We start from the raw sequence: 27,310 nt of genomic DNA on the forward strand, positions 1-27,310 counted from the left end.
GCTGAGCTTAATACAAAGAGTTCTTTTTTTCTTTTTTTCCTTTTTTTCTTTTCTTTTCTTTTCCTTTTTATAATTTGTAATTTCTTTTTATCTAAATTTTTTTTATATATATTACTTTTATTTTGAATTTATACAATCATAAGATATTTAGAAGGGGTTTAACAGAGGGCAGTGCCAGGTGTGGGCCCTGGGAAGTCAGGGGGGACTAGGGATGGGGACTTATGGGGGGTGGGTGGGTGGGTGCTCATATAGTTTCAATAAGAAGAAGAATGCACTTGTATACGGTTGTTCTTTCTTTTTTTTCTTTTCTTTCTTTATATTTTTTTTCCTTGGTTTATTTCATTTTTATTTCTTTATTTTTATCATATTATAGCTCAATAAGAGTTGAATAAAGGAACACACCAAGGGGAGAGGTAGAGGGAAAGAAGAGGGAGGAGTAAGGAAGGAGTAAGGGGAATGTAAGGAGGGCGTAAGGGGAATGCTAGGAGAGCGGAGAAAGGAAGGTTTGAGGGGAAAGGGAAGTAGGGAAGGGGAGTGTTAGAGGGAGGAAAGGAAAGTTGGAGGGGAAAGATGGGGTGTATGGAGGATGGAAGTGTCAGGTGGGGTTGTGAATCATGATGAGTTGTGTTTTCTTTTTTATTTTTTTATTTTATTTCTTTTTTTATAGCAAATATCCAGTATGTAAGTGACTGTAAAATGGAATGTGAAAATGAATAAAATATATATTTAAAAAAAAATCTTCAACCCAAAATGAAGAATTTTTAAAAAATTTCAACTAATATTGTACAAATGTAAGCTATATATTATTCAGCATTTAAAGCTTCATTTGATATGGATCATAAATATAATTTTGAAAGCTTCATTGAAAAATAAATTATACTCCCAGACACATTTGGAAGTTGACTTTTCTAAACTTGTGTCTCAGATATTATAGTCAATGTGCTTACTTGGTTTTCTCTTAATATTATCACCAAGGCACTGAACTTTGTTCAGGGAATTGGTTCTTCTAAAAAAAAAGTGGCTTAGCTATGGGTCGTCACTATACAAGCATGTTGAAACTAGCACATGTTTAAAGTTAAGAAAAGAACATTTCCTACAAAGCCAGATCATTCAGCACCCTCATGTGATTTTGTGTCTCATTCAAAGGTAGTGCCAGCTTTTGTCCAGCTCTGCTGGACAAAACACATAATGTTAATAGATAAAAGTTAACATTGTTACACACACGTACATGCAGAGAAGAAAATTATTAGATGGAGAAGATCTGTGAGTACTGGTACAAGACTCTCATGATAACCAACTGTTTTCATTTCCATAATTAAGAACCCCTGCAGTTACACTAGGTGAAGCTTCCAATTTCTTTGAATGGAAACTCAGACAGGAGCAGTTTTTAATCTTCAGTTTTCCATCAGCTATACAAAATGCCAGATACCATGGCTACCTTCACACATTGTGTGCCTGAATGACTGGGACATTATCAATGCAATTGCCACAATTTAACACAGATTTTCCATATTTCAGTGAGTTTCCCAACATCCTGCCTTTTTGGCTGCCAAATGCTCCATAAATTGTTAGAAGAAAAGTTATATGGTCTAATTTCATATTATGCCTACATAGGAAAAGACATTTATTATAGTGTCATCAGCACTATTAGGTGTACCATAAAAACATCAAATACATGACTGTCTGAATATGACCTGAATATGGAAAACAAGAGATTAATTTATTTACTACCTTTATTTGGCCTTGAATAGCAATGTATCTCATTTCATATTCATATCATAATATCTACCAACATATAAATCTTATAAAACTATCCACAGAACATTGTAACAGTCTTACCTACTTAAAATGGGAAGACATGTTGTGGGGGGACAAGAATTTGGACAGAGGTTCCAGCATAAAATTTAAGAATGAGATCACTGAATAACTGGCAAAAAATGAGTAAGAAAAAAATCTCTTTCCCCAATATACACAAATATAAATGCATGCACATTCTACACATACCTTTTTGAAGCTCAAAGCAGCAAACATCTTTTCAATAGATATATAAAACAAAAAAGTGTTTGGTTGATGTATTTGTTTCTTTGTACTTGTGTGCAAGTCTGAACTTCATAATGCACAAGTTGGTGAGCTCACTTGCTAGAGGCAACCAGCCATTACTATTTAATTTTCACACCCTGTGGCTCCTGAGGACTTCCTCACACTGTAACACTCAAGCCACCAAAAACAAGTTTATCACTGGTAGGGATGTTTGAATAATTTGGCACTATCCTCATACACCTTCCTTGTTCTACAGATAATTCCTACACGTTATTTCATCTCATATCATTAGCAATAACTATATAACTTTTCACAGGTAGCACTGTAGCTTGACATGAAGGGCTATGACAAGTTAATTTTGTTGCAATGTGCTTCCAAAATGGTTCCAGGCATATAACTGATACTGGGTGCTCATCACCAGACTGGCAATTATAGAATTACATTGTATACTTCATAAGTGCTATGGTCAAACATATCTATTCTTCTCAGTCCAGATAACTATGCAAAGTTATAATTTTGCTAGGTTTCATTGTCAAGTTACCAGTTTGCTGTTGTGATGCACATCCATCTATTTACCTTTATATGAACTTTTTACCATTCACTTTATTAGATTCCAAAATTTCATATACAAGGAGGAAAAGTTAACCCTAGTTCTAAAGACTATGCATACTTTTTAAAACTCTAGTGTCCTCCCCTTCCATCCTTTTTAACCATCTTTTCTCATTGGGAGTAATTCCAGCCCATTGATGTTGTAGCCTGGCATGTATAGATTTTGAAAACTGTAACTCTAAATTTTTGAAATGAAAAGGACTTTGTCAATTACAACAACTTTAGAACTCAAGATGGGAAGCCTATCCTAGTAATAGCAAAATAATAGAATAACATAATTATTACTAAGTACCCAGTTTCCCAGGATAAGATAATAAGACCTATCCTGAAAATAAGCCTTAGCATGTTTTAACATATGCACCTAATATAAGTCTACCCCTAAAATGATTAAGAGTCTGAATAGCCGGCCACCCACCCATTCTTTTTGGTTTTCCATAGTGTCGCAGCCACGAGGCAAAGTTTGTGTGTGTGTGTGTGTGTGTGTGTGAATCTGCCCACGTACCTCAGGGCCTCCACAGTCAAGCCATCCATGCCACAATACCTGCCTCGCAGCAGCAGCACCAAAGCCCATGTATAGCAGGATACCATGTGGCCATTGGCACGCTTCTGCTTGCTCACAGGTTCAACAGAGCAGGAGCAGGGATGGGTTTCAAAAATTTTACTACCGGTTCTGTGGGTGTGGCTTATTTGGTGGGTGTGGCTTGTCACTCATGTCAAGGGGCACCTTGCCTGGCTTCTCCTTGTCTCAAAGGCGTCAATCAGATACAATTTCTCTGTCTATTTATTTACTACTTTTGAACATCCAAAATATACTATTTAATCCTATGTATATATGCCATATGTGTATACATATTACATAGCAAAAGAGAGAGCTCTTCTAAAATTCTACACATTCAACCTCAGTTACTGCATTTGGAAAAACATACCCATAGTCCACTTTCTACCACACATTTAACTATAACTTTTGTACATTAGAATATTACTTGAGTTGATTGAGTAAAATGTTGGGAAGCTCACTTAACAACGCTCTTGCTTAGCAACCAAAATTTTGGGCTCAATTTTAGTCATACATCAAGGACTATCTCTGCTTTCCTCTGCATGGCAGCCTTGTCCTAGTAAACTCCTTCTCCTTTCTGGAAATTTTCCTCTCTGTTAGAGCCACCAAAGTAATCCAGACAATGTAAGGTTACCTGCTGCAGCAGGGGGTTGGACTAGATGACCTCTGAGATGACTTCCAGTCCTAAATTGCTGTCTGTTTCAAATTGTCTTCTGAAGCCATGTCTAGTGCCAGGGTTTGTGGTGCTTCCTTCCTCTTCTTTCTCTCTCCCTTCCTTCCTCTTTCTTTTTTTTCTGTCTCTTTCTTTCTGTCTCTCCCTTCCTTCCTTCCTTCCTTCCTTTCTCTCTTCCTCTTTCTCTTTCCTTCTTTCTCTGTCTCTTTCTCTCTCTCTTCCGCTTTCTTTCTTTCCTTCTTTCTCTCTTTCTTTCTCTCCCTTCCTTCCTCTTTCTTTCTCTTTTTCTTTCTTTCTTTTCTTTCTTCTTTTTCCTTTTTTCTTCTCTTCTCACTTTTCTTTTTTCTTTTCTCCTCTCCTCCCCCTTCCCTCCCTTTCTTCTCTTCCTTTCCCCTCCCCCTTACCCTCATTCTTTCATTTCCTTCTTTTCTTTCTCCCTCCCTCCCTCCCCCCTCTTTCTTTTTCTTTCTTTCTTTCTTTCTTTTTCTTTCTTTCTTTCTTTCTTTTTCTTTCTTTCTTTCTTTCTTTCTTTCTAAATTACTTTAAGGTTTGATGAAAGCAGTCACAAGCTTAGGGTGAATTAGTCTTTGTCCAAAACGTAAACCCCCCCAAAACACACACACACTTTCTCTCTAAGCGACTTGTAATCCAAGAAAGATTCCCATTCAACATTTGGTTGCCAAACGCTCCCACCACACACACACACACACACACACTCCTGACTTTCCAATCACATGACCCCATCCCTGCTTCTCTCTTCTCTTCCCACCCTTTCTTTGAAAAAAGGGAGGATCATTTGCATAAGGCACTGGCAGGGACGCACGCAATTCAAGCCTCCATGGGCTTCTCTGGCCCCCTTTCTCATCCATGGGAAGCCCATCTTACTGTGCACCATGGAGGCCCAACCCGGGAAAAGCTGGACCAGCCTCTCTGAGGCAAGCCTGGGTTGAATTCTGGATACACACGTCTGAGCGTGGGAACTGGAAACCAATGTGGCCTTCCCGAAGGAGACACCCCCTCAAAAGCAGATGCGGAATTGTGCCACAAATCCATGCAGCACTAGATCCCTCTGTCCACTCCCAGAACGCTACTGGCCTACAGATTCAAATGGCTCTGCCAAGATACAAAAGACGGAGGAGACAGAGAATCATGAGACTGGGTCATGAAAGGAGGCAGAAAGAGAGAGAGGTCAGTGACTAACACTCCGTTTCAACAGCCGCAGCCTGTACTCAGGAAGACCCCCTGAAAAGCGAAGGTAGTAGGCAGCACGGGGGGAAAGTCCACAGCGTCGCTCCAGCTCTGTGTAGAATGAAGATATGAAGCTGCCATTCTCCAACATGTTCAAGCTTCTTCTGGGAAGGCTACTTGACATCTTGGACATTTGTTCAATTCAGATTAAGATTTAGTCTGGAATAAAGCGCCCCGTTTACAAGCCACCAATCCTTGCTTGCCAACCTAATGGCACACGCTAAAACTTCATTCATCTCAGAGCAGCGAGTTCAATCCGGACAAGCCTCCTGTGTGTTGCAGACCCCTCCCAGCCTTCGCCCATGCCTCTGTTCCATTTTCAGGAACCTATCTTGCTGGGCTGTACTCCATCCCTGCTGCGGCTGCAACGGAGGCAGCTTTGGGAGATGCTCAACCTGCGGGGGAAGGGACTCTTGCTCAATAAGCTTCACAGCCCTCCTTCCCTCCCAGGCTAACCTCTCCCAAAGCGGCTGGCTGCAAAGGCTGCCAGGCCACCCCCCTCACCTTTGCAATGCCATCAGCTTAAGGAGATGCTCGCCCTACCTTTGCAGAAATGGAACGGGTGCATGTGCAGCAGCCCCAGGATGCCTGCTTGCCCTCCCGTAGCACCACTGCCGCTGCCCCTCTCAGCCCCAGTGTAGCGTTTGTGTTTCCACCAACAGCCATCCACCCACACACTGATCAGGCTGGGCTGGACACCAACCTTGGAAGGCAAGCAGGCATGGGGGACCACCGGTAAGGCCATGTAGAAGGCAGGCAAGCATGGCAAGGCTGCAGGGAAGGGAGAAGGCTGCTCACTCTCCCTCCACAGCCCTGCCATGCTTGCCTGCCTTCCACACAGCCATCCACTTGCCTGCCTTTGTAAGCTGGCCACAGAGACATCAGGAAAGCCACGTGGAAGGCAGGAAAGCATGGCAGGGCCAAGGGAAAGGGAGTAGAGGCAACTAGCTGAGCAGGCAGACAGATCTGTCGCTGGCAGACAGATCAGGGGCGCAGTGCTTCAGGCAGGCAAGTTGCAGAGCAGAGACTGGGCGGGATGGGGTGAGCAAGTGGACTGATTCGGGGGTGTGGCCAGCCAGCAGTCACTACCAGTTCTGCAACCTAGGCTGGCATATCGCTACCGGTTCAGCTGAACTGGTCCGAAACGGTAGGAACTCACCTCTGAGCAGGAGGCTGAGCTGTATGCTGATGCCACAATCATGAGGCAAGGCAGGTGTTGGAGTATAGGGAGCTCTAGTGTTTATTTTGGTGCCCAAAAGAAAATAAGATTCGGTCTTATTTTTGGGGAAACATGGGTAAGTGCTAGAGTAAGTGCCCAGTAGCAATAGAAATTAGATGTATATAGAGTTCCATATACAAAGTCAGCATATTGCCCCTAGCAATCTGGGTTCTCATTTTACTGACCTTGCAAGAATGGATGGCTGAGTCAACTTTATGACTGACGATCAAATTCCACAATCAAGATTGAACTCCACAATATGGGCAATTCTAATCACTGTGCCACCACAACTCTTATCCTAATCATTCATTGAACTCTCACCATAAAATCTGATACTGATGAGTATTTGATAGGATTAATATATTGTTTAAATATGTGTATTACAATATACTTTAAAGAAATACCTGCAATGTTTGCTAAACGCATTTTTAAAACAGAATAAATAGTAAATTGCTATATTATTAAACATCAGATTATATAATTTAATCCATTATTATTTACTAAAAAGAAACCTGTAAAATCTGTTGGAATTGGAGATATTTAATTGTCATGTTTTTACAAACAATTATATTCATATTAGCTAAATGTTTTTAAGGTAATTGTCTATAAATAATGTACTCAGATTTGTTTTAATTCCTTAATAATTCAGGTTCAAACAAAAATTATACAAAAATAATATGCATAGTATACAGTATGTTGTATATTCAAAAACTGTTAAAAGCAATAGTAGCAACAGAATGAACTATAAAAAATCTGACTCTTTTCATGGAAGTTTGACACCATGCAAAGAGATTTTCTTTCTTTGCAATTTGTTTTATTAAATCTATTCTGCAGTTATAAACAGAAATTAAGCATAATTAAATTTCTGGAACCCTTTTTATTATTAAAAAGGATGAATGGAAATTGAGTTTTATTTCCAATTGGTCTCATAGTTGAAGATGCATTTAAACTTTTAATGAAGTAAACATTCTTATGAACACTTGTGCATGTTTCTTTGTTTAAGCATCAATGAACTATTACAAGTATCTCCAACCCCCAAAAATATAATTTCAGTTTTTGGTAGGAACAATTATTTCTTTCTATTTATGATACCCTATTTACACTATACAATACACTATGAACAGATAGTTAACATTAAGCAAAATAACTGTTAAGAGTCCAAATAAATTTTCTAAGAACAGTCTCTGTAAAACAACATTCAATTTTCTGGAGTTTTCTCTCATTTAGCACCAACATCCTAGAGTGGTACATATTCAACCAAGGCAGAACAAAACATAAATAGAAGCTTACAGAACCATGTTTTTATGAAAAGAGAAGGATGGATGATGGGAGTGCTGACTGAGGCATACCATTTTTAATTGGTTTTCCCCATCATTCAATAGAAACCAGAACAATCATACTGGACAGGAACAATCATACTGAAAAGTACTTCTATGAGCCATCCTTACTTTTCCTATCCATGCAAAAAGAAAGTATATGTGGGTATGGGTGTATTTTCCATTGTCCCAGGCCAACAATCTACCCAAGCCACTTTAATGATATCTACCAAAGCAGATTTTTTCCAAATAATGTTATATTAAGGGAAGCAATAGCTGCATCTGCCTCTATGGAGTTGATCCTGAAAAAACCTTGGCTATATTGTCCTAATAGATCTATTCTAATAGAAGAGAGATGAGAACACTGTCTTTCAAATGATTTTTGTGGGGGAGGCAGATACAGGAAAGCTAAATAGGTTGAGTACTTCAAGTTAGCAACAGTTTTCCAAAAACTGCACACTATTATGCTCTGTCCAAATTGTGTATATTTTGGAAGAATAGTTAAGAGTACTAAAACCTTTTCCAGAATTCTTGTGGTAATGCAAGTTTCTCCATAACTTCTTGCTCCAAATTTTACATCTTTGCTGCTCTATCCAAACTCCCAAAGGTACATGGATATACATTATTTAGATGAGAGAACTGAGATTTATTGCTCTTTTTCAGGAGATCTAATCTAACAGAATTAATCTTGTGTAAGTACACTAATAAAAACAGTGTACTCTGAATTCCAGTGATCCTAATGGCGAAGTTCTTCTAAAGAAGGGGAAAACATTGTGGTTGGAAATGCATTGGACTGCAAGAAATGAATAATTGAAATATCTGCAGAGTTAAAGAAAGTTCATTAGTTCTCCATATGTGCGTCAAATAGCTGCTTTACAACTGTGTGTTTATGATCAGCTTAGGATTAGCTAGGTATTATAGGATTCCATACTTATAGTTGTTAATGTCGCTTATATGGACTCTAAATTCAACTAACATTTTGACTTTTTAAAAAATTATTTGACTTTGCTTAAAGATCAAGAACCCTCAGAGTGGCCCATTTTATGGAAATCACTGGGTGAATGTCCTTCAATCCCTTTTTAAAAAAACAAAAGTTTAACTATATTTCTATTTTTTGGAATACGCAGCAAAAGAATTATTACTGTTGGCTTTGGAAAGTAGGGATTCACATGGACTTGATGTTATTATTTGATTGTTGTCTGGAAGAATCCTCTTCCCTAGGGGAAAACCTCTACTTATAACCTATACTCCTAAAAAGAGTTTGAAGATAAGACATTAGAGGGAATGGCTATTTTAAAAGAAAGGTTTGACCCATAGGTACAGATTTTTGAACTATTTAATTCTTTATTACCATTGGCTGGTGCAACTGCAGAGGATCAAGCCTCACTGAATAAAGTGACATTGATTTACATGTGTAATTAATTACAATTTACAATAAGAAAATAATGGATTTAGAAACAACAGTTATTTCAAAAATTGAAACAGGATAGTACAGAATAGAATAGTAAACTTGATAAGTGATTTGGATTATTCCCTTGCACCGATTTTATAAGAGGGGTTTGCTAGTGTTGTTAAAATGAAAGTACAAAGATTAAAAAAAAGAACTTTGAGAGAACAGTATAAGAAAGCAGATGAAAGAACTGAGGATTTTAAAAACTGCAGGAAGAAAAAAGAATGCAAAATTAATCAACTTGATAAAAGTTAAAATAATGGGCTGTTATTTAAAGGATGCTTAATGGTTCCTTGGTTAGGATTGGGTAACAATTCGAATGTGCCCGAACCGGTAGAAAAAAAAGTAGCAACCCATCACTGGTGACAATGGTTAGTTCTGGTAATGTTTAATTGTTTTTTGACTTTATAAAACACTATTTTCAACAATGTTATCACAGGGTTTTTTTGTATTCATAAACTCATACAGTCATAAAAGCTATTCCCACTATCATATAGATTCCAAAGTATATTGTTTCTGCCTTTGAAAGTTTCCTAAGAGCTAATAAAAGGGTTTTCCAGAACATAAATCACAGTAGTACATAAAGTAAGATAACTGTAACTTGTCTGCTACAGAACGTTTGCTCTTCACTTACTATCATACCAATTAGAATGAGGAGAGTTATAACCCATAACCTGAAAGAGTAGAAATTCAAAACGCCAATAGTCTCTTTTTGAGGTATGAATCAGGGGTGGGTTCCAGCAAGCAGTATTACCAGTTCACTCATGTGCGTGCTGCGCGTGTATGCACAGCGCAATAAAAATTGTTTTGTGCATGCGCAGAAGCAAAAAACAAGATGAGAACCAGTTCGGGGGCAGGCCTGGGTTGCAGCCGGTACCAGTGACCCAGGACACCAAACCACTACAGGTTTGGCCGAACCGGTGTGAACTAGTAGGAACCCACTACTGGTATGAAACCTAAAAAATAGAGGTGAGTGGTAATGCAGAGAATAACAAAGCATGGAAAATTCATTTTTTGAACTGGGTGCATCAGCTGCCACTGATTAGAGGGCCCTAGCATCTTCCTATGTACAATATATTTCAACTGTAAAATAAACCATAGTCCAGGAAAATAATGCAGTGTTCCTTATGTATTCCATCCTTTTGGTTTGCTACATTTTTTAAGTTAAAGATACAATCCTATACCAACCCTTTGTTCTTTTGGTTTTTCAGAAATATGGATTCCATGGGAAACAAAGTTATGGTCTTGTTCATTCGCTTCTAAACAAGAAAATGAAAGTTAAGAGATTCCATAAACAAGAGCTATTTGAGGTCAATAAATTACTGGAATAATTTTAATAAAAATAAGTAGACAGTCCAGCTGACCGAACAGGAAAAGTTTGTCCCAATGTGAGTATGTTGTTCACTTAGCATGTCATAAAAGCATTTATACACACAAGCACTCATTCCTTACGATTTCCCACTATCTTTTCTTATCTTAGGAGCCATTCAACATCTGCCTTACATTTTCCCAAGTATATTGGCTTTTATGTCTTAGTTTGCATTTTTATGCAGTTCTTCACTTTGAGGAACAAAAATTGTTATGACTAGCTTAAACTAGTTATTGTTCTGATACATTTTTTCTCAGGAAAAAAGGCCATCCAATTTAGCAAAGTTGGTATTTCAGAAAGAGCTTGTTGCATCCTTCTGCTGCTCCAGAAGTAGGTTAAGAGTTCTACCAGAAATATCTAGTTTAACATCTGATTTTCACAATAGAGAACAGAAAGTCTCTGGGAAATTCTAAGATGGGCTGTAGTTAATTACCTTAAAGACTGCAAACCGAGGAGAGTCACTTCTTTATAAATCAAACTTTTTTCAATGTTCTTATTAAGTTGTACTTTCTTGTTCTTGTTGTCATCAAGAAGTAGGTGATATCAATTAAATGTTCCTCAGCAGGAGTTAACTGAACTTAAGACTTTTTACCAACAATAAATAAAGGGCTTGCCATGATCATCTTGTTTTTCTACTTCACCTAAGTTGAAGGTCCCTAAATCAAAGAACTCTCCTCAGCCAATCATGTCTTGATTACCTCCTGGTGGACTATTACAATGTGGTCTATATGAGACTGCCCTTGATGATTATCCAAAAACTTCAGCTGGTGCAGTCGCGAAAGCATGTGTGTTACTAATAAGAGTACATGTTGCAACTCTTCTGCATGAGCTGTACTGATTTGCAGTTTGTTTCTGGGTCCAATTCAGGGTTCTGATGTTAACCTTTAAAGCTCTGCATGGCATTGAACATCTGTATCTAAGGGACTGCCTCTCCTAAATTTCATCCTGATGCCCCAACAGATCTTACAATGGATATTTTATGGGTGCCATTATTAGCAGGCTCTGGGCAGTGAACCTTTTTTGCTCTGATACCCATATTATGTAATCTGCTTCCCTTGAAGATAAGATTGATCTCATCACTTCTTAACTTCTGAAGGTCTCTCAAGCCCTGGTTATGATAGCAAGCCTGGGTCCCCAGGACATGGATAACTGAAGACATTTATCATTAACATCCATCTGTCTGTTGATGTAGGAGAAAGACTGGAAGAGCCATGAGGAGGGTGAAAAGAGGTATAAGCCTAGCAACAGGGCATCTACTAATAGTTGGAGACCGAAGGTATTTTTCCAGTGCTTTTTGTGGTTCCAAGATGTAAACATCAGCAGAAGCAAAACAGTCTATAGGTGTAGATTACCCAACTCCTATCATTAAAATCAAAGCTTCAGGAAATTATTCTCTTTTCTGTTTTTCCTCTGACCAAAATACATTATGCATTGTATTACAATATAAATGTATAATGAAAAAATAATACTGAAGAAAATCAGCTATTCTGAAAATCAGCTATGTACTGAAATATCACATTACATATCAAAAATATCCTTTCATCTTAATATTAACACATACATTAAGCTATCTCCTTACCATTTCAGAAAAAGGGAACAGCATACAGTAATATATATTTAAAAATTTAAAAAACTATATAAAAATGCAATTAAAGTTGTAAAAAATGGTTTACTGTCCACTCTTAGTTGTTACAGAAAAATGCAATGGTGGCCACTAATTATAGCATATTTGCATCACAAAATAGGACAATGAAGTGTTTTTAAATGGATTGCAAATTATGAAATTGGAATTGGAGAAGCAAATTTATCTGCCCTTTCTTTGTAGAGCAATGGAATATGTTCCAAGATTCTGTGGCCTAAAAGAAAATTAAAAAGCTATTTGAAATCATATATCCTGAAAATGCTTCGTACTGGAACTTAACCTCATTTCCACTAGTGGCACAAAGGTCATATTTATACAACCAAGACTTTCCGCTTTCCCCTTTTTCTGCTGCCACCAGTGAAAATCTATACCAGAGCTACAGAACTTATAAACAAATTGATGTCCTCCAGATGTTTTGGACTTTAATTCCCACTTGTCCAACCAATCTGGTCAATGGGAACTGATGTCCAAAATATTTAAAGGGCAAAGGTTAACACTGGTCTCCAAATGAAATTATTGGAACTAGGTGGGTCTTGGTTTAAATACTAACTTGGCTCTGAAGATAGTGGATAAATTTTAAATGTGTACACTTACAGTTGTAACAAGAAAGGGAAAACAGAAATATAATTTTTTTTCTTTGCATCCCATCAATACATTAATGCTAATAGATAGTGGACTATATTCACCAAAATCCACTTACATGTCCCTTTAAAAATATGAAGGAACTGTAAGTCATACAATGATTGCTTCCTTCATAGCAGGACTGTACTAATAAAGCATTTCTTTTTTAACTCAGGCAAATACACACAGAAGGGAAAATCTATCAATTAGGGGAAAAATCATTTCCATATAATTTAGACTAAGAATACAATATCTGATGTACTAGCACAATCCGTTCCCATTGTCATGCTAGGTAAGCCTGAAGTCCACATGGAGAGCATAAGGTTAAGTTCAAACAGTTCCTTATATTCACTGCTTAAATTTCCTCTGGGATTTTCACTTCATACGGCAGTACAGTATTTCCTCTCATTTTGAATTTTCTATTCCTTTTTCCACTTTAAAAATGTCTCTCATTTGTTCTTTGTAGATCCCTTTATATGTTGGCAGTCCCTCTCTTACCCAGCCTCTTTTCAGTTTCCTGGTTCAATCTCAAAACATCATCCTGGTACAGAAAGACAGAAGATTGACCTCTTTTTTCCTTTTCCTTTTTTTTTACATTGAAGTACTGCTCATGTGTAAAAATCAATAGCTTGTTATATAAAGCACAGAAATGGCTGAAGAAGTTGATTGATACCCATCTTGTTTTTTTACTGAAAGGATCAGAGACCAACTATTTTCTCTGTTGCAGTAACCAGTCAGCCTTTGGCAATAAGTTTCCCCTAGCATTCATTTTAAAAACAAAACAAAATGAACTTGAATTATAAATAAAGCACCAGAAGGAAGAATAATTTATATTCACCCATCGATTGATGATTCTTAACATTCCAGGACAATTCATGAATCTCTGTGCTTTTGTCTGAAGAAAAAAAAAAAGCCCTGCTTGCTTTGTCAACTATGAGATAGAATAAAAGAATTAAAGATCTCCAGAAATATATTATGTCCTCCATTTATTTTATAGTGCACAGTCATAATATCTTAAAAAGTCCCATTAAATTAATAGGTGTTTTGATAACATACAGTAGTGGCCAAAATTGTGGAAACCTTTTGAAAAAAGTGCATTTTCTAAAACTAGCTAATAACACCCTCTTTTTTTGCAGTAGTACCATAAAATTATATATCAATGGAAAGATAATTTAATCAAGAATGTAATGCAATAACTTTTATGGAGATTTTGCTGTTAGAATAGCACTCATAAAGAAGAAAAGTGAAACAAGATGTACAAAATTTATTACCATGTCAATTAATACTTTAATACCTTTAGCATAAATTAAATCCATATAACGTCTTTCTATAGAGTGAGCCAAGTTTTATGGTTCTGCAACTGTTATAATATGAAACCAAGATTGAATGATTGCTTCTATTAACTGGGTTTTCTGGCTGGGCCATAGATTTTCAATTGGGTTAATTCCCAATTGGGCCTATTCTCAGGCCAACCCAGCATATGATTATCTTGAAACTCCCCAAAAATGGGGAGCCATCAGAATAATTAAATTCTACACATTGTTCAATCCGTCTTTTGCAAAATGATCTATCTGGGTTCAGAACTACACTTGAAAGTTTTAGTAGATCGGTAAAATTGACAGAAAGTTAGAGGTTGTCTGCAAAAGGACCCATTCCCCAGGTGTTCAATACTTTCATGGGGCATATATTAAATACAGCAAGTGCCCTAATTCCATTTCATTTTTTTAAAGTGTGGGATAGCACTGATTAAATAATATTAATAAATGAAAGTTATATTTTGTGGTGACCAAGTACAAAACTCTTTATACAATGAACTTCCTAATGGCACCTCTGCATAAACTAGTGTTGTTTTTGCCACCCTTTCCCCCACACTTTGCAAAATGGGCAAGACGGAAAGTTTCACAGACTCTTCAGTGGAATATTGAATATTTTTAATTTGAATATATTCATGTGAATTTTACCCCAAAGTAAATTACATATAACAGCATTTTGGCCATACAGAGAAACAGGATGAGTATGGAATTGCAAAAGAAATATATGAAGGAAGAGTGAAGAGTAGGGGGGAAGACCAATAAAATTATGTTGGAATGGAACTGATAAAATCCTCATGAAGATGAAGCTAAGAAGCTTACCATTATTCCCCAAAAATAAAACCAGGTCTTATATTATTTTTTGATCCAAAAGATGCATTGTTAGGTCTCATTTTGGGGGAAATACGGTACTAATTACATCTGTCTGGCTGATGACCTTAAGTGGGGCTTATTTTGGGTAGGGCTTATATTATGAGCATCCTGAAAAATCAAGCAAGGGTTTATTTTCCAGTTGGGTCTTATTTTCGGAGAAACAGGGTAGATGAGTAAAACAATGTATGGATCAGTGTATATTTTCCTCTTGTTTTACCTGTTTATTTTTGTTTACTTTTTTCTGGGGTGGAATACAATATTGTCCTGCCAAAAAAAGGACTAGTAAGATGATTATATAGGTAGCTTTCCACTTAACAGCCATTCATTTTGTGACTGTTCGAAGTTACACGACATTGAAAATAGCGACTTATGATTGGTTTTCTCACTTACAACAGTTGCTGCATCCCATGGTCATGTAATCAAAATTCATTTATTTATGATAGTTGCATTATCCCAGGGTCATGCAATCACCATATGTAACCTTCCCATCTGGCTTCCAACAAGCAAAACCAATGGGTGAAACCCGATTCACTTAACGGCCACATGATTCATTTAACAACTGCAGTGATTTACTTACCAGCTGTAAAAATATCATAAAATGGGGCACAACTTACTTAAAAACTTAGCAACAGAAATTTTTTGCTCCACTGAAGTCATAAGTTACTTGTATATTTATATGTAGTCATAAGGACTACTTGTATATGTATTTTGTCTTATGATTAGATTACATACATCTTTTATTGTAGATATGCAGAACATAAACAAATCATCTAAATATCACCTAAATCATTTTCTCTTTCTCTAGTTATAGCCACTTTAGTAGATAAATTGGAAAATTACCAGATTCTTACACTGCAAAAATCAAAAACCCCTATGTTTATAACAATTGATAATAGTATATGCTTTGTGGGAGACAAGGCTATCCATTCCAAACACACACAAAAAGTCTTATCTTATTTGAGATGTAATTTGGGACAAGCACTTGAAGTACAGTTTAATATTTTCTTCCTATATCATAGAATTCTAAGGAACTCTTAACATCCTGTAAATTTTATAAACAGTCTAGTCACTTCCAGAGAGAAGAAACAAAACATTAGAAGCATGCCAGATTTATAATACAATTAAAAGAACAGCCTGATACAGGTCTGGTTGCAGAATTTATGACTCAGACTTTAAATGAAACAATTATAGGGCTTATACTTTGACATAATTTCTGTACTTTCACAAATTCAGTATAAAGACAAACTCATTGAATTCATCATTCCAGAAACCTGATTTCTGGAGTGCCATATTCCATTTCCTTTTAAGTTCCAATTCACATTAACCATACCTATTTGCTTCTCTGTTTTCAGAGAACAGAAGATCAAAACATAGTCTTAAAGGAGATGGAATTAAAGCAACAGCTATCTAAACGATAGGACTAGGCCTTCATTTGGAATCCAGTAATAAATTAAGGCAAAGAGGCAAATGACTCATAATAGATTCTTACTAGATATTATTACAGGTGTTTGTTAATTGAAAAACATAATCTGTTTTTATCTTCTTCACCAATGCAGATTCTTTATAAATTTTATTTGTTTCAACTTCCATATATAACAAGGATTTTTTTTTCTTTATAGGTATGGAATTATTTAAAAAAATCAGGATCAGGCAAATTATATAAATATAACTATCATTGAGATTTGTTGTGATTATGATGATAATTTTCAGTAATATGTAAAACTGAAAAATATTCAGTAGGAATATGTAAAAACAAAAGTCAATTCAGTCCCTCTTTCATCTAAAACAGGGATGTCAAACTCAAGGCCCAGGGGCCAGATCAGACCCATGGGTTGCTTAGATCTGGCCTGCAGGGCTACCCTGGAAACAACAAAGGACAAGCTCATGGTCCCTCTGGCAGCTAAAACGTAGCTCAGGAGGGCCAAGCATGGCCCTTGCAAACTGCTTTTTGCTGGCAAAGGGTTGCAAGAGGCTGTTGCAGCTGAAAAGTGCTTGAGCCACCACAGGTTCCCCCCACATGAGTGACACCCTGCCCCTTGAGGTCAAACACAACCCTGATGTGGACCTCAATGGAATCGAGTTTGACACCACTGATCTAGAACAAGAAACATTTCTTGTTCAAAAAACTAACTTTAAGAAAAATTAAAAATTATTTCTGGAATAGCTTGGTCAGAAAGGAGCCAATAAGGAATGGTGCATTCTAGAATCTTTCAGAACATTCCATTTCAGAACTATAAATTATGCAGTTGCCTACTTTTAAGTTAAAACAACTGACATTAATTAACTCAAGGGGCAGAATACTTTTAGGACAATACTTTGAATTTCTGAAATAAATTAATATTCTCTATCACAGATTCATATGTTAAAAGTTACTTGAACTTTAGTTTTGAATAAATTTTCAAAAACTTATTTTATTCGTAGGCCACTTAAATTTTAAACATATTGAAAAATATGATTCCTGTAGAAAAGAGCAAGCAGAAATGGGAAATTAAGTGCATATCCGTTTAGAGCCACTGAATTCCCACAAGCACTCCAGATTCAATCCACCTTGAATTCAGTTGACCTTTATCTGGAGCCAATTTAGTGTTAAATTTTAGTTGATCAGATTCTTGTGTATAGGCTTGAATAGCAATAGCACTTAAGACTTATATAACACTTTACAGTACTTTACAGTCCTCTCTAAGTGGTTTACAGAATCAGCACATTGTCCCCAACGATCTGGGTCCTCATTTTACTCACCTCAGAAGGAAGGAAGGCTGAGTCAATCTTGAGCCTGGTAAGTGTTGAACTGCCAATGGCAGGCAGCAGAAGTAGCCTGCAATAGTGCCCTCTAACCACTGCGCCACCATGGACGCATAACAATAAATAAATAAATCTATGCTGTAGCCTAACTGGTGGTCCTAATTATTCATGCCTATCACTCCATTTTTAAAAGAAGATTTCTGTTGAGTATCTTTCTGGAGAAAAAATAGTCACAAGTTCTAATATGGTTTTATGCAACCATATTCAGGGGTTTTTTTTCAACTCATAAGATCTTATAAATCAAAAGTATTAACAAAGTATGAAGTATAGTAGATTTCTAAAACACTTTAAATCAGAATAATCTCATCAATACTTTAGAAATTCTTACATTAAATAGAAATATCTTGAAAATATTTAAAAGAACAGAAAATGAGTTGGGATTTGAAATTTGATGAGTCAATACAAAACATTTGGTAATATAAAAATATTATTTAAATCTATTTCAGAAACCATCCATTATAAATTTACAAAATCATGCTACATATCCTTAAAAATGTATTACATATTTATTTCATATTCCTATATTTATTTCATATTCCTATTGAAAAGTGTCATGTTACTCATTTTGGCTAGGGGTTTTTGAAGGCATTGATAAAATTACTCTTTTACTAATAGTGTTTAATAAATAATTCTAATGCAGCTATATTCTTGAAGAAAAACATAAAATAGTGCAATGTAAAGATCATTCAGTTTTCTTCCTATAAATTTACTATAACAATAAACTGGGAGAATTAAAGTACATCTTTTTTCATATCAGTGATAATTAAAAGTGTGAAAAAGAAATTGCTAAAAAAACTAACATATCAACAAATACTTTTTATTTCTTTTTGGTACCGTTTTATAAATTAAATCAGCATAATAAATTACTTTATCTATACATATACCTTTTTGAACTAGAAATGTTCAATATGGGTGTATAAAATGAGAATTTCTTCTTACAATTATAAATACAATTATATCAAATTACATTACATTTGTTTCATGTAGTTTTTTCATGGTGTGTGCGTCTATTTGTTGTATAATTTATTCTTTCTAGTCATTATTATTCTTTTAAACTGAAATATTTTGTCCAATATATGTTTAAATAAAATTTGAAAGTAGAAAATACAACTTACCTCATCAAAGTCATTATCATCTTTCTTCAAGGCTAGAAAAAAAGATATAATATGTTATCTAATTAGTTTACATTACTAGTACAGAATGCTAAGAAGCAAACAAATATTTCTTTGTAGTTATTTAATTTAACTTGAATAAAATTACTTCTCTTAGGAAAAATATGTGTGATTCTGTCTCTTCAAGGGTACATTTATTGGTTTAATATGTGGAAAAAGAAATATGCTTAGTGTATATAAATTATAATTTATACTATTTTTAAGAACAAATGTTATCACAGAGAAAAAAAGAAGAGGGGCTACATATGCTGCTTGAAACTGTTGAATAAATGGAGAGGTACTGAGGCAGTGCTGGAAAACAACAAACAATACATTACAAACAATAAATTGTTCTCTGCAGCTTTTGTCAAGCAAGGAGTGCTACATGTGGACTTGAAATCTGACAGATTTGTTCTTTCCTGTGTGATAGTATCTCCAAGCACCACACCATTTTTTTATTTTTATTTTTGCTTTTATAGATTTATTGGACAGGACAACACACCGTAATAATCAAGTTTCAAGGGACAGAAAATAAAACCAGAGCCTTGTTTATTAACAAAAAGATCCTGTCAGTGAGAACAAGTGCACTTTTAAAAAGTACATTCCGAGTTCTCCTACCAGATGGCTGCCACTGGCAGAAGGGACATTAATAGAAGGGAAACTCACTCTTCTCTTTAGCCTCATAGCTTTTTAGCACTACAGCTTATCCTTACTGTCACCTGAATAAAGGTCACCTGTTCAAACAAAGGATTGAAGATACCACCTTTCTGATTCATGTGGAACAGAAAATTACTATTTTGAAGAAAGATGCTAAGGAATGGTGATGTTTTGTAACGAATCTGTTTTCCATTTTCCATTTATTCATTTCTTTCAACTAAATATATGGGCACAGCAACAGCAAGACATGTGTGTGTGTGTCTGTAAAAGGACCGTGAGCCACATCAACAAGTTTCCTACCCACCATATTTTTCAGAGTATAAGAAGCACCTTTTTCCCTCAAAAAAGAGGCTTCAAATCTGGGTGTGTCTTATACACAGAATACAGCATTTTTGCCTCCTGAAACCCCGCCCCTTCACCAAAATGGCCGTGCATATCTTGTAGCCTTTCAGAAAGCTCCTGGGGGTTGGGGTGGGCAGAAATGAGCAAAAAAACAACCCAATTTTTGCTCAATTTGCCCCTCAGCCCCCAGGAGAACTCTATAAGCTTCCTAATGTCCTTTTGTTGACAAAAAAGGGCCCATTTTCACAAAAAAGGGCTATTTTTTGCTCGTTTTTACCCCTCCCCATCCCCCCAGGAGCACTCTAAAAGCTGCCTAAGGGCTATTCATGCCTTTTTTTTTTTAACCGGGCCCATTTTTGCGGAAAAACGGACCGGTTTTGGGAGGTTTGCAGAGTGCAAAAACTTTTTTTAAAAAATTGCCTCTTCAAAACCTTGGTGTGTCTTATACTCCGAAAAATATATTACTCCTTATATATGCTCAGAATTAAGTTTCATCTGAAGAAGGAAGAAGAATCTCCAAAGTAAAAACAGGACTTTTAATGAAGAGCTGACAAATTGTTGTGACTCAAAGGTTGCCTGTAAATTTGTCCAACTACCATAGGGGAATGTAGACACCTATACTAGGATATAAAACCTTTTTCTGTATCTGGAATCTAGCTTTGTGCCAAGAAGATAAATCATTTATAACTAATTTCCAAAGAATTCCCAGTCAAAAATACAATTAATATTTCAAAAAAAAAATGTTCCTATCTTTATAGCTCTTGCTGCTTCGCAGTATCATAATCAGGCATCCAGAGCTATGTGACTCCAGGCTCTAAAATACTGGCTAACTTTAATTCTGAAGTCCTAAAAGTACTAAAATTGAATTCAATACTGAGATTGCCAAATGAGTTTGAATTAATCATTAAATAAGTTGCTTTAGGTCTAAATAAAAGAAAAGCTTGTATATAAAAATTAAGAACTCACTGATCTGATGTAACTTGGGTAGTATTATTAAAGTTTGCAAAAGTATAATTTTAAGTTATAAAATTCCGTAGTACTGTAATTCACCACATATTTGAAATGGTCTGTGACAATGACCTTGGGACATCAAGCAGAGATGCTTGGTTAAGGAACAATCAGATAAGGGGAATAGATAAGTCCACAGCTGCAGAGTTGGCAGAGCTAGAGGCTCGGAAGGGAAATTATTGGGCTGTATAACTGATATAAGAATAAATATATTTTGAGGCATGTAAGATGCTCTTGGTGTAACTTTACAATAAAGCAGAATTAGCTTATCTGGTCATGTTTCCCATCTAGTCTACCTGTTAAGGCTGACATTATCGGAGTCAGAATATATATCTGTCTTTCACACCAATCCAGTGGTGACATTCTGCCAATTTGCACCTATTTGGGAGAACTGGTTGTTATTTTCTAAGCAGTTCAGAGAACCAGTTGTTGGAAGAAATCTCATTTTGTTTTTTTCCACTTTACAGGGCTAATCCTGTAAGGAAGGCAGGAGGGAAACATTCTGGTGTTGTTTTTAGCCTAATCTTTATTGCCCTGCTTACAGAAACTGCCCCTCCTATTAACCCTCATTACATTGTAATAGCTAAGGCGAAGCATCCACCAACGTGAGAGATGTTGAGTTGGCCACGCCCACCCAATCACATGACTACCAAGCTACGCCTACCCAGTGGTCATTAGGGCAGAGAACCGATTATTAAATTATTTGAATTCCACCACTGCTCCAATCAGAACAGAATAACAGAGTTGGAAGAGACTTGGAGGCCTTCTAGTCGAACTCGAGGCAAGAAACTCTATACCATTTCAGACAAATGGTTGTCCAATCTCTTTTCAAAATTTCCATCATTGGAGCATTCACAACTTCTGGAGGCAAGTTGTTCCACTGATTAATTACTCTAACTGTCAGTAAACTTCTCCTTATTCTAGGTTGCTTCTCTCCTTGATTAGTTTCCACCCATTACTTCTTGTCCTGCGTTCAGGTGCTTTTCAAATTAGCTTGACTACCTTTTTTGTAGCAATTCCTAAGATATTGGAATACAGTTATCATGTCACCTCTAATACTTCTTTTAATTAAACTAGAAATACCCAGTTCCTGCAACTATTCTTCATATGTTTTAGCCTCCAGTCCCGTAATCATCTTTGTTGCTCTTCCCTGCACTTTTTCTAGAGTCTCCACATCTTTTTTACATTGTAACGACCAAAACTGGATTCAGTATTCCAAGCATTATAAAGTGATACTAACACTTCATGTAATCTTGATTAATCCTGTTAATGCAGCCTAGAACTTTTTTGGCAGCAGAAGCACACTGCTAGCTCATATTTAAATGATTGTCCATAGGACTTCAAGATCCCTCTCATAGTTACTATTTATTGAGCCAAGTACCACCTCTACAATACCTGTGCATTTGGTTTTCCTTGCCTAAATGTAGAACTTTGCTTTTTTCACCAATGAATTTCATTTTGTTAGATAGTGCTCAATGTGCACGTCTGTCAAGAGCTTTTCACATCTTAAGCAGTATTTGTTGGCTATTCCTGCTAGCTTGGTGTCATCTGCAAATTTGATGAGTTCTCCATCTATCTTCTCATCGAAATCATTGATGAAGATGTTGAAGTGTAGTGGGTCTAAAACAGAGCCTTGGGATACCCCACTGCACACTTCCCTTAATGTAGACGCAATAGATATCAGCAATAGAAGGAGCATAAGAAGTATGATTAAAATAAATGCAAAACCATTTTCTGAGTCACAAAAATCAAGGAGATAGATCTCACTTAAAATAAAAGACACAGAGCAATCACTTGTGTCAGATACTTACAATTTTAATTATATAATGATATTGTTTTTTTAAAAACTCAAGTTTTTCATAATGCTGAAATTTAAATGACATTCGATAAAGTTGTCTGTCAATAGGCTTATAACAGACAAAACAGAAGAACTTCACAATAATCGTAATATGGTTGGACGTTAGTACCTGATGCACGGAGGGCTTGTTAGATTTGAAAACAATGTTACTTTATGATTTTTTTAAAAAAAGAATTATGCACAATATATTTTGCCTCCTAATAATGTATTACACATTCAGTGAAAGTGACCGGACAGAAGAAAGTACTTCACATTATACATAATTCATTTATAGAAAAAATTGCAATATGATATTGTCCTACCCATTAGCTTCAATAGCAAATTAACAGATTCAGGGAGGAAATCTATCAATGGCTATTAAGTATGAGTTCAAAAACAGACCACCCAGGGTTTAAGGCAGGATGCCAACAAACAGCAGCTGTTGGGTGGCAACAGCTTGAGAAGGCCACCATTAGTGGATTTTTTCAGGGCTAGCTAGCCAGCTAGCCAGTGTGTGAAATAAAATACAGATCCACAATGTTTGGCCAAGGGAGCTCAAGTTCTTATGATTAATGAATGAAATGCATTCCTACAGCAATCTGCAATGTCTACAACAAACAGCTTGAAGCAAAACACTTTGCTCAAGCATTAAAATAATTAAACATTATAAACGGGAGTAACAGGTCATGACTAATGGGCCCTTTTTTATTTATCTGAATGGTTTGCTGACTTTCAGCCCTTTAGCAAGGACACCAGTACTGTACTATCAGGTACTTAGCATCAATAGAAATTTAGCTCAGATAAAATGCTATTCAGAAATCATCCCCAGGGTTGATATTATTGGCAAATCATGCCTTTATTTTGCATTTGAGCTTCCTAACATCCACACTAAAGATTCAGTTCTACATCTGGGTCAGACAAATAGTAGTAGAAGTCCCAAAGTGGGGAAAAAAAGTCTTTACACTTGAGGAGTCCAGAGTCACAAGCAACTTTGTATAAAGGAAAGAAGCTTCTGATATTCTTCAGCCATTTTAATTCAAGCAAAAATTGCTTTGTATATCCTCAAGCAACCCAAAAATTAAATTAGGAATAATTATGAGTAATATGATTGGTGTAACACTATACAGTAAGGGCATTCACTCATTTCCTTTTCAGTAGTTGATTTGAAACAGGCTTCCTTAATTGCTCCCAAAATGTTGGCCTACAGAGATCCCAAAGGTCATGTTTACCGGAATTTTGAAAGAGATAGTCTAATAGAGTCATCTGAAGGCAGCAATTTAAGAAGAGCTGACCTGAAATGTTCAAATTCACTGTGATTCCCCAGATCTTCATTATCAGCACAACTGAACATGTATTATTTGTTTCAAGGAAACCTCATAAAACTAGTGTATAATTTTGCATATAATTTATATTAATCAAAAAGAACTATACAAAGACTAGTTTAGTTCCATAGAATTTTTCCAAATTTCATTATCCCTTTCTATAATCTACCTAAAATGCACATCCTTTATTCTGACCAGAAAATAACTTGACATGTATTTCAGGGGCAGATTTGGCACTGTATTTGCCAACCTGTAAAAAAGAAGTGGAAAAATGTTACCTGCCTTGAGCTGCTTGAAGAAAAGCAGGGTACAAATATAATAAACAACATTAAATCAACTTGCATCTAGTGAAATTTGCTTCGAGTATACATTCCTATGTATACTCTGATATATTATTCAGATGAATAGAGAGAAATCTATGAATAAGGCATGAGATGGCTGTAGAACATCCAATGTAAATATGACATCTTATATGCATCTGTATTGATGACACAGCATCATATTGTGTCATCCAAAAGGTGTTTCTATATTTACAAAGCAAGAAGTGCCAAAAGATTACAGGAACATTGGGACAGCAGAGGTAATTTCCGAGCAACATATGGTGGCTAATACCTTTTATTCCTTGTACCTTTTATTCCTTGTACCTTTATTCCTTGTACCTTTTATTCGGATGGCTAATTTAGCCACCAGAATAAAAGATATAAGAAATAAAAGGTACAATGCACACAGTGAACTTTTTCATATACTGTGGACAACTTACAATATCTTTGGTGAAGTACCAAATCAGCAGCACTTTAGATTCCAAACAACTTAAATCCCAAATTAATGGGCAAGTGAAAACTTCTATAGTTAGAAATTAGTTTGACTTCCAAATGATGTCTTACCACTCAGGCATATGGAAGCATTTTTATTTTTCTACTATTATTATTGAACAAGGTACCCATTTCCCAAAGGCCAACGAGACTTCTTTTGTTATAAAAAACATTATTATTAATTTATTATTATTGTTGTTGTTGATGGTGCAAGAATTAAATCCCATTTTCAAATGCAGTTCACACATAGCTCACTTTAGATTATCTTTTCTGAAACACAATTAGTTTACATGTGCCACTTGTTCCATCTCACAACTGGGAGAACCAATTCTAAAAAGTTCATTCTGGCCCGAAGGGATACTAAGCGATTTCAAGTATGCAAGCAATTGGAACCAAATATTCATAAATGATACTTTAGAAAAGAATCATTCTGATTCTATTAAAGAAATAGAACTTCTTTCTAAATAGAACTTACAACTATCTACCTCTATTATTGATGTGATGTAACAATTTTATTACAATATTCTTCATTTATTTTTGATATTTATTTATTTTTAATTTCCATACACTTTGATAAATTTAACTTTTTCCACTTCCATACCCTTTGTAGGGAATCCTTTGACTTCAATCTTGCATTACAAAATAATGAATCAAATTATAATTTGGTCATCTGGAATATGTAACAGGAAAGCCACTAATCGTACATTAGAAAGCTGCAGTCAGTCCTAAGGTCCATACACTTTTTATATGCCTTATATTTTCTTAACACTCATCCATGGTGGGGGGGGAACCTTTTTTTTCCCCAAAAGCATAGTTTGAAGGGATTTGAATCCATTTTTAAAAAATAAGTTTCAATTAATTCAAAGTACTTTCTACTTCTAATTGTTCATAACAAATTAATATCAATTATTTTTACAAGGAGAGTGTATGCTGCCATTCAATTATCCTATTTGGAGATATTCCATGTCAAACTACATCAGCAATTTAAACAGATTATAGACAATTTATATTATGCTAAATATGATCAATACCCAGTAGCAGCTAAACGTTTTGTTAAGGGTCAGACTAAAATGAACACATTTAATAGTCAGTGTCGGAACACAGCAGCTGTTAATCACTTCAATTTAATCAGCAAGATGATATCTGGATAAAACGGTTTGAACTGGGTACCCTTTTATTTTTTAATAAATAAAAATTTCAAAATAGTATTATTAACGCACAAAAAGGCGGCGTTAAACTGGGGCAGCGAGCCACTGGAGTGCTATGATGGAAAGATTTTCAGCCAAGCCGGACGGACTCCAGAGGGTGCAGGACTACAACTCCCATCACTCTCACCAGCACAGGTTCGAGCTTCTTTGGCAGCAGACAAAATTTCAAGGAGTAACTCAAGGCAAGTCAGCTTGCAAAACTGACCCACTGAGTCGCGAGGCAATAGTTGGAACGGGGGGCTCGGGGGCTAAGGAATGCCAGCTCGCCCCCTCCCTCCTTTTTCCTCCCACAGCTTACCTAGTCTCCCGAAACTTTCCGACAAAGTTCGCCGTAACTTTTTCATTCTGCTAAGTTTCTCGGCCGGCTGCTGCGAGTCGAGCAAGTCGCACATCGGGCTCGATGGGCCAAGCGCCCTAAGACAACGCGACGCCTGGCGGATCACCAGAAGGACGGACACCGCCGCCGCCGCTGCTGCTGCTGCTGCAAGAAGAGGTTGCCGCCGTTGCAGCTCACCCTCCCTGGCCGTACCCGAAAAGCCCCGCTTCTTCTACCTAGTGCTGAGGAAGGAGAGCCGTAGAGCCGCCGGGACTGCCTTGTCCTCGCCCATAGCGAGTTTCCCCCAGCTTTGGAAATTGGGCAATAGGCTGCAGAAGACAATGAGGGGCGGAGGAGGAAAGGCAAGGCGGTGGGAGCGGAGTCACTCCTAGTAGGGGGAGAGAGAAGTATGGGGAAGGGGGGGGATGTCGGGGAAAGGGGATTCAAAGACCTGGGTTGGGGGGAGGAAAGAGGAGAGAAAAAAAGAGGAAGAAGAGGACAGCAGAGGGCTGCCAGGAGGGACGAGAGAGCAGGAGGCGGAGTAGGGGAGGGAGGGACGGGGAAGAGAAGGCTGCAGCCGGAGAAAGGAAGCTGCCCGCCTGCCTGTCCCGGGAGCAGCAGGAGTCGCGCGTGCAGTCGCGAGCCAAAGGGCAACCCGCGCGAGCCCCGAAGCGCCTCTGCGCCCCCGCCCGGCCCGCGTTCTCCCCCCTAAAGGCGGAGGCCGCCCATCCACCCTCGCCCCGCCTCCCCTCTCCCTTCTCCGCCGCCTCATTGGCCTCAGCGGCGAACGCCGGCTCGCCGGAGAGTTTCTCTCGCACGCGCTCTGGAGCGTTTCTTGTTTCCCCTCTTGGTGCCCTTTTCCTTTTGCGAAGTGCTGGGCGAGGTTTGGGCGGGATCTGAGCCCAGCTGCCTGGTGAGACGCAAAATTG

The 27,310-nt window shown here is 37.0% G+C and overlaps 1 protein-coding gene across 1 annotated transcript in view; it reads right to left on the bottom strand.

Annotated features, from left to right (window-relative positions):
* The window catches only part of CDK14 (cyclin dependent kinase 14), a 250,999-nt gene extending 223,952 nt beyond the window's left edge, over nt 1–27,047 (bottom strand). The window contains exons 1-2 of the mRNA XM_087712624.1: nt 26,364–27,047; nt 18,844–18,875 (exon numbers count right to left, since the gene is read on the bottom strand). Coding sequence (XP_087568750.1) covers nt 18,844–18,875; nt 26,364–26,457 — 126 coding nt within the window. The 5' untranslated portion in view covers nt 26,458–27,047. The remainder of the gene's footprint in view (nt 1–18,843; nt 18,876–26,363) is intronic.
* Between the last annotated feature and the right edge of the window lie 263 nt (nt 27,048–27,310).

Source organism: Thamnophis sirtalis, unplaced genomic scaffold, assembly GCF_051295495.1.
Source record: "Thamnophis sirtalis isolate CommonGarterSnake01/CBP01778 unplaced genomic scaffold, rThaSir2_p1.2 scaffold_4, whole genome shotgun sequence".
Classification (NCBI taxonomy): Eukaryota; Metazoa; Chordata; class Lepidosauria; order Squamata; family Natricidae; genus Thamnophis; species Thamnophis sirtalis.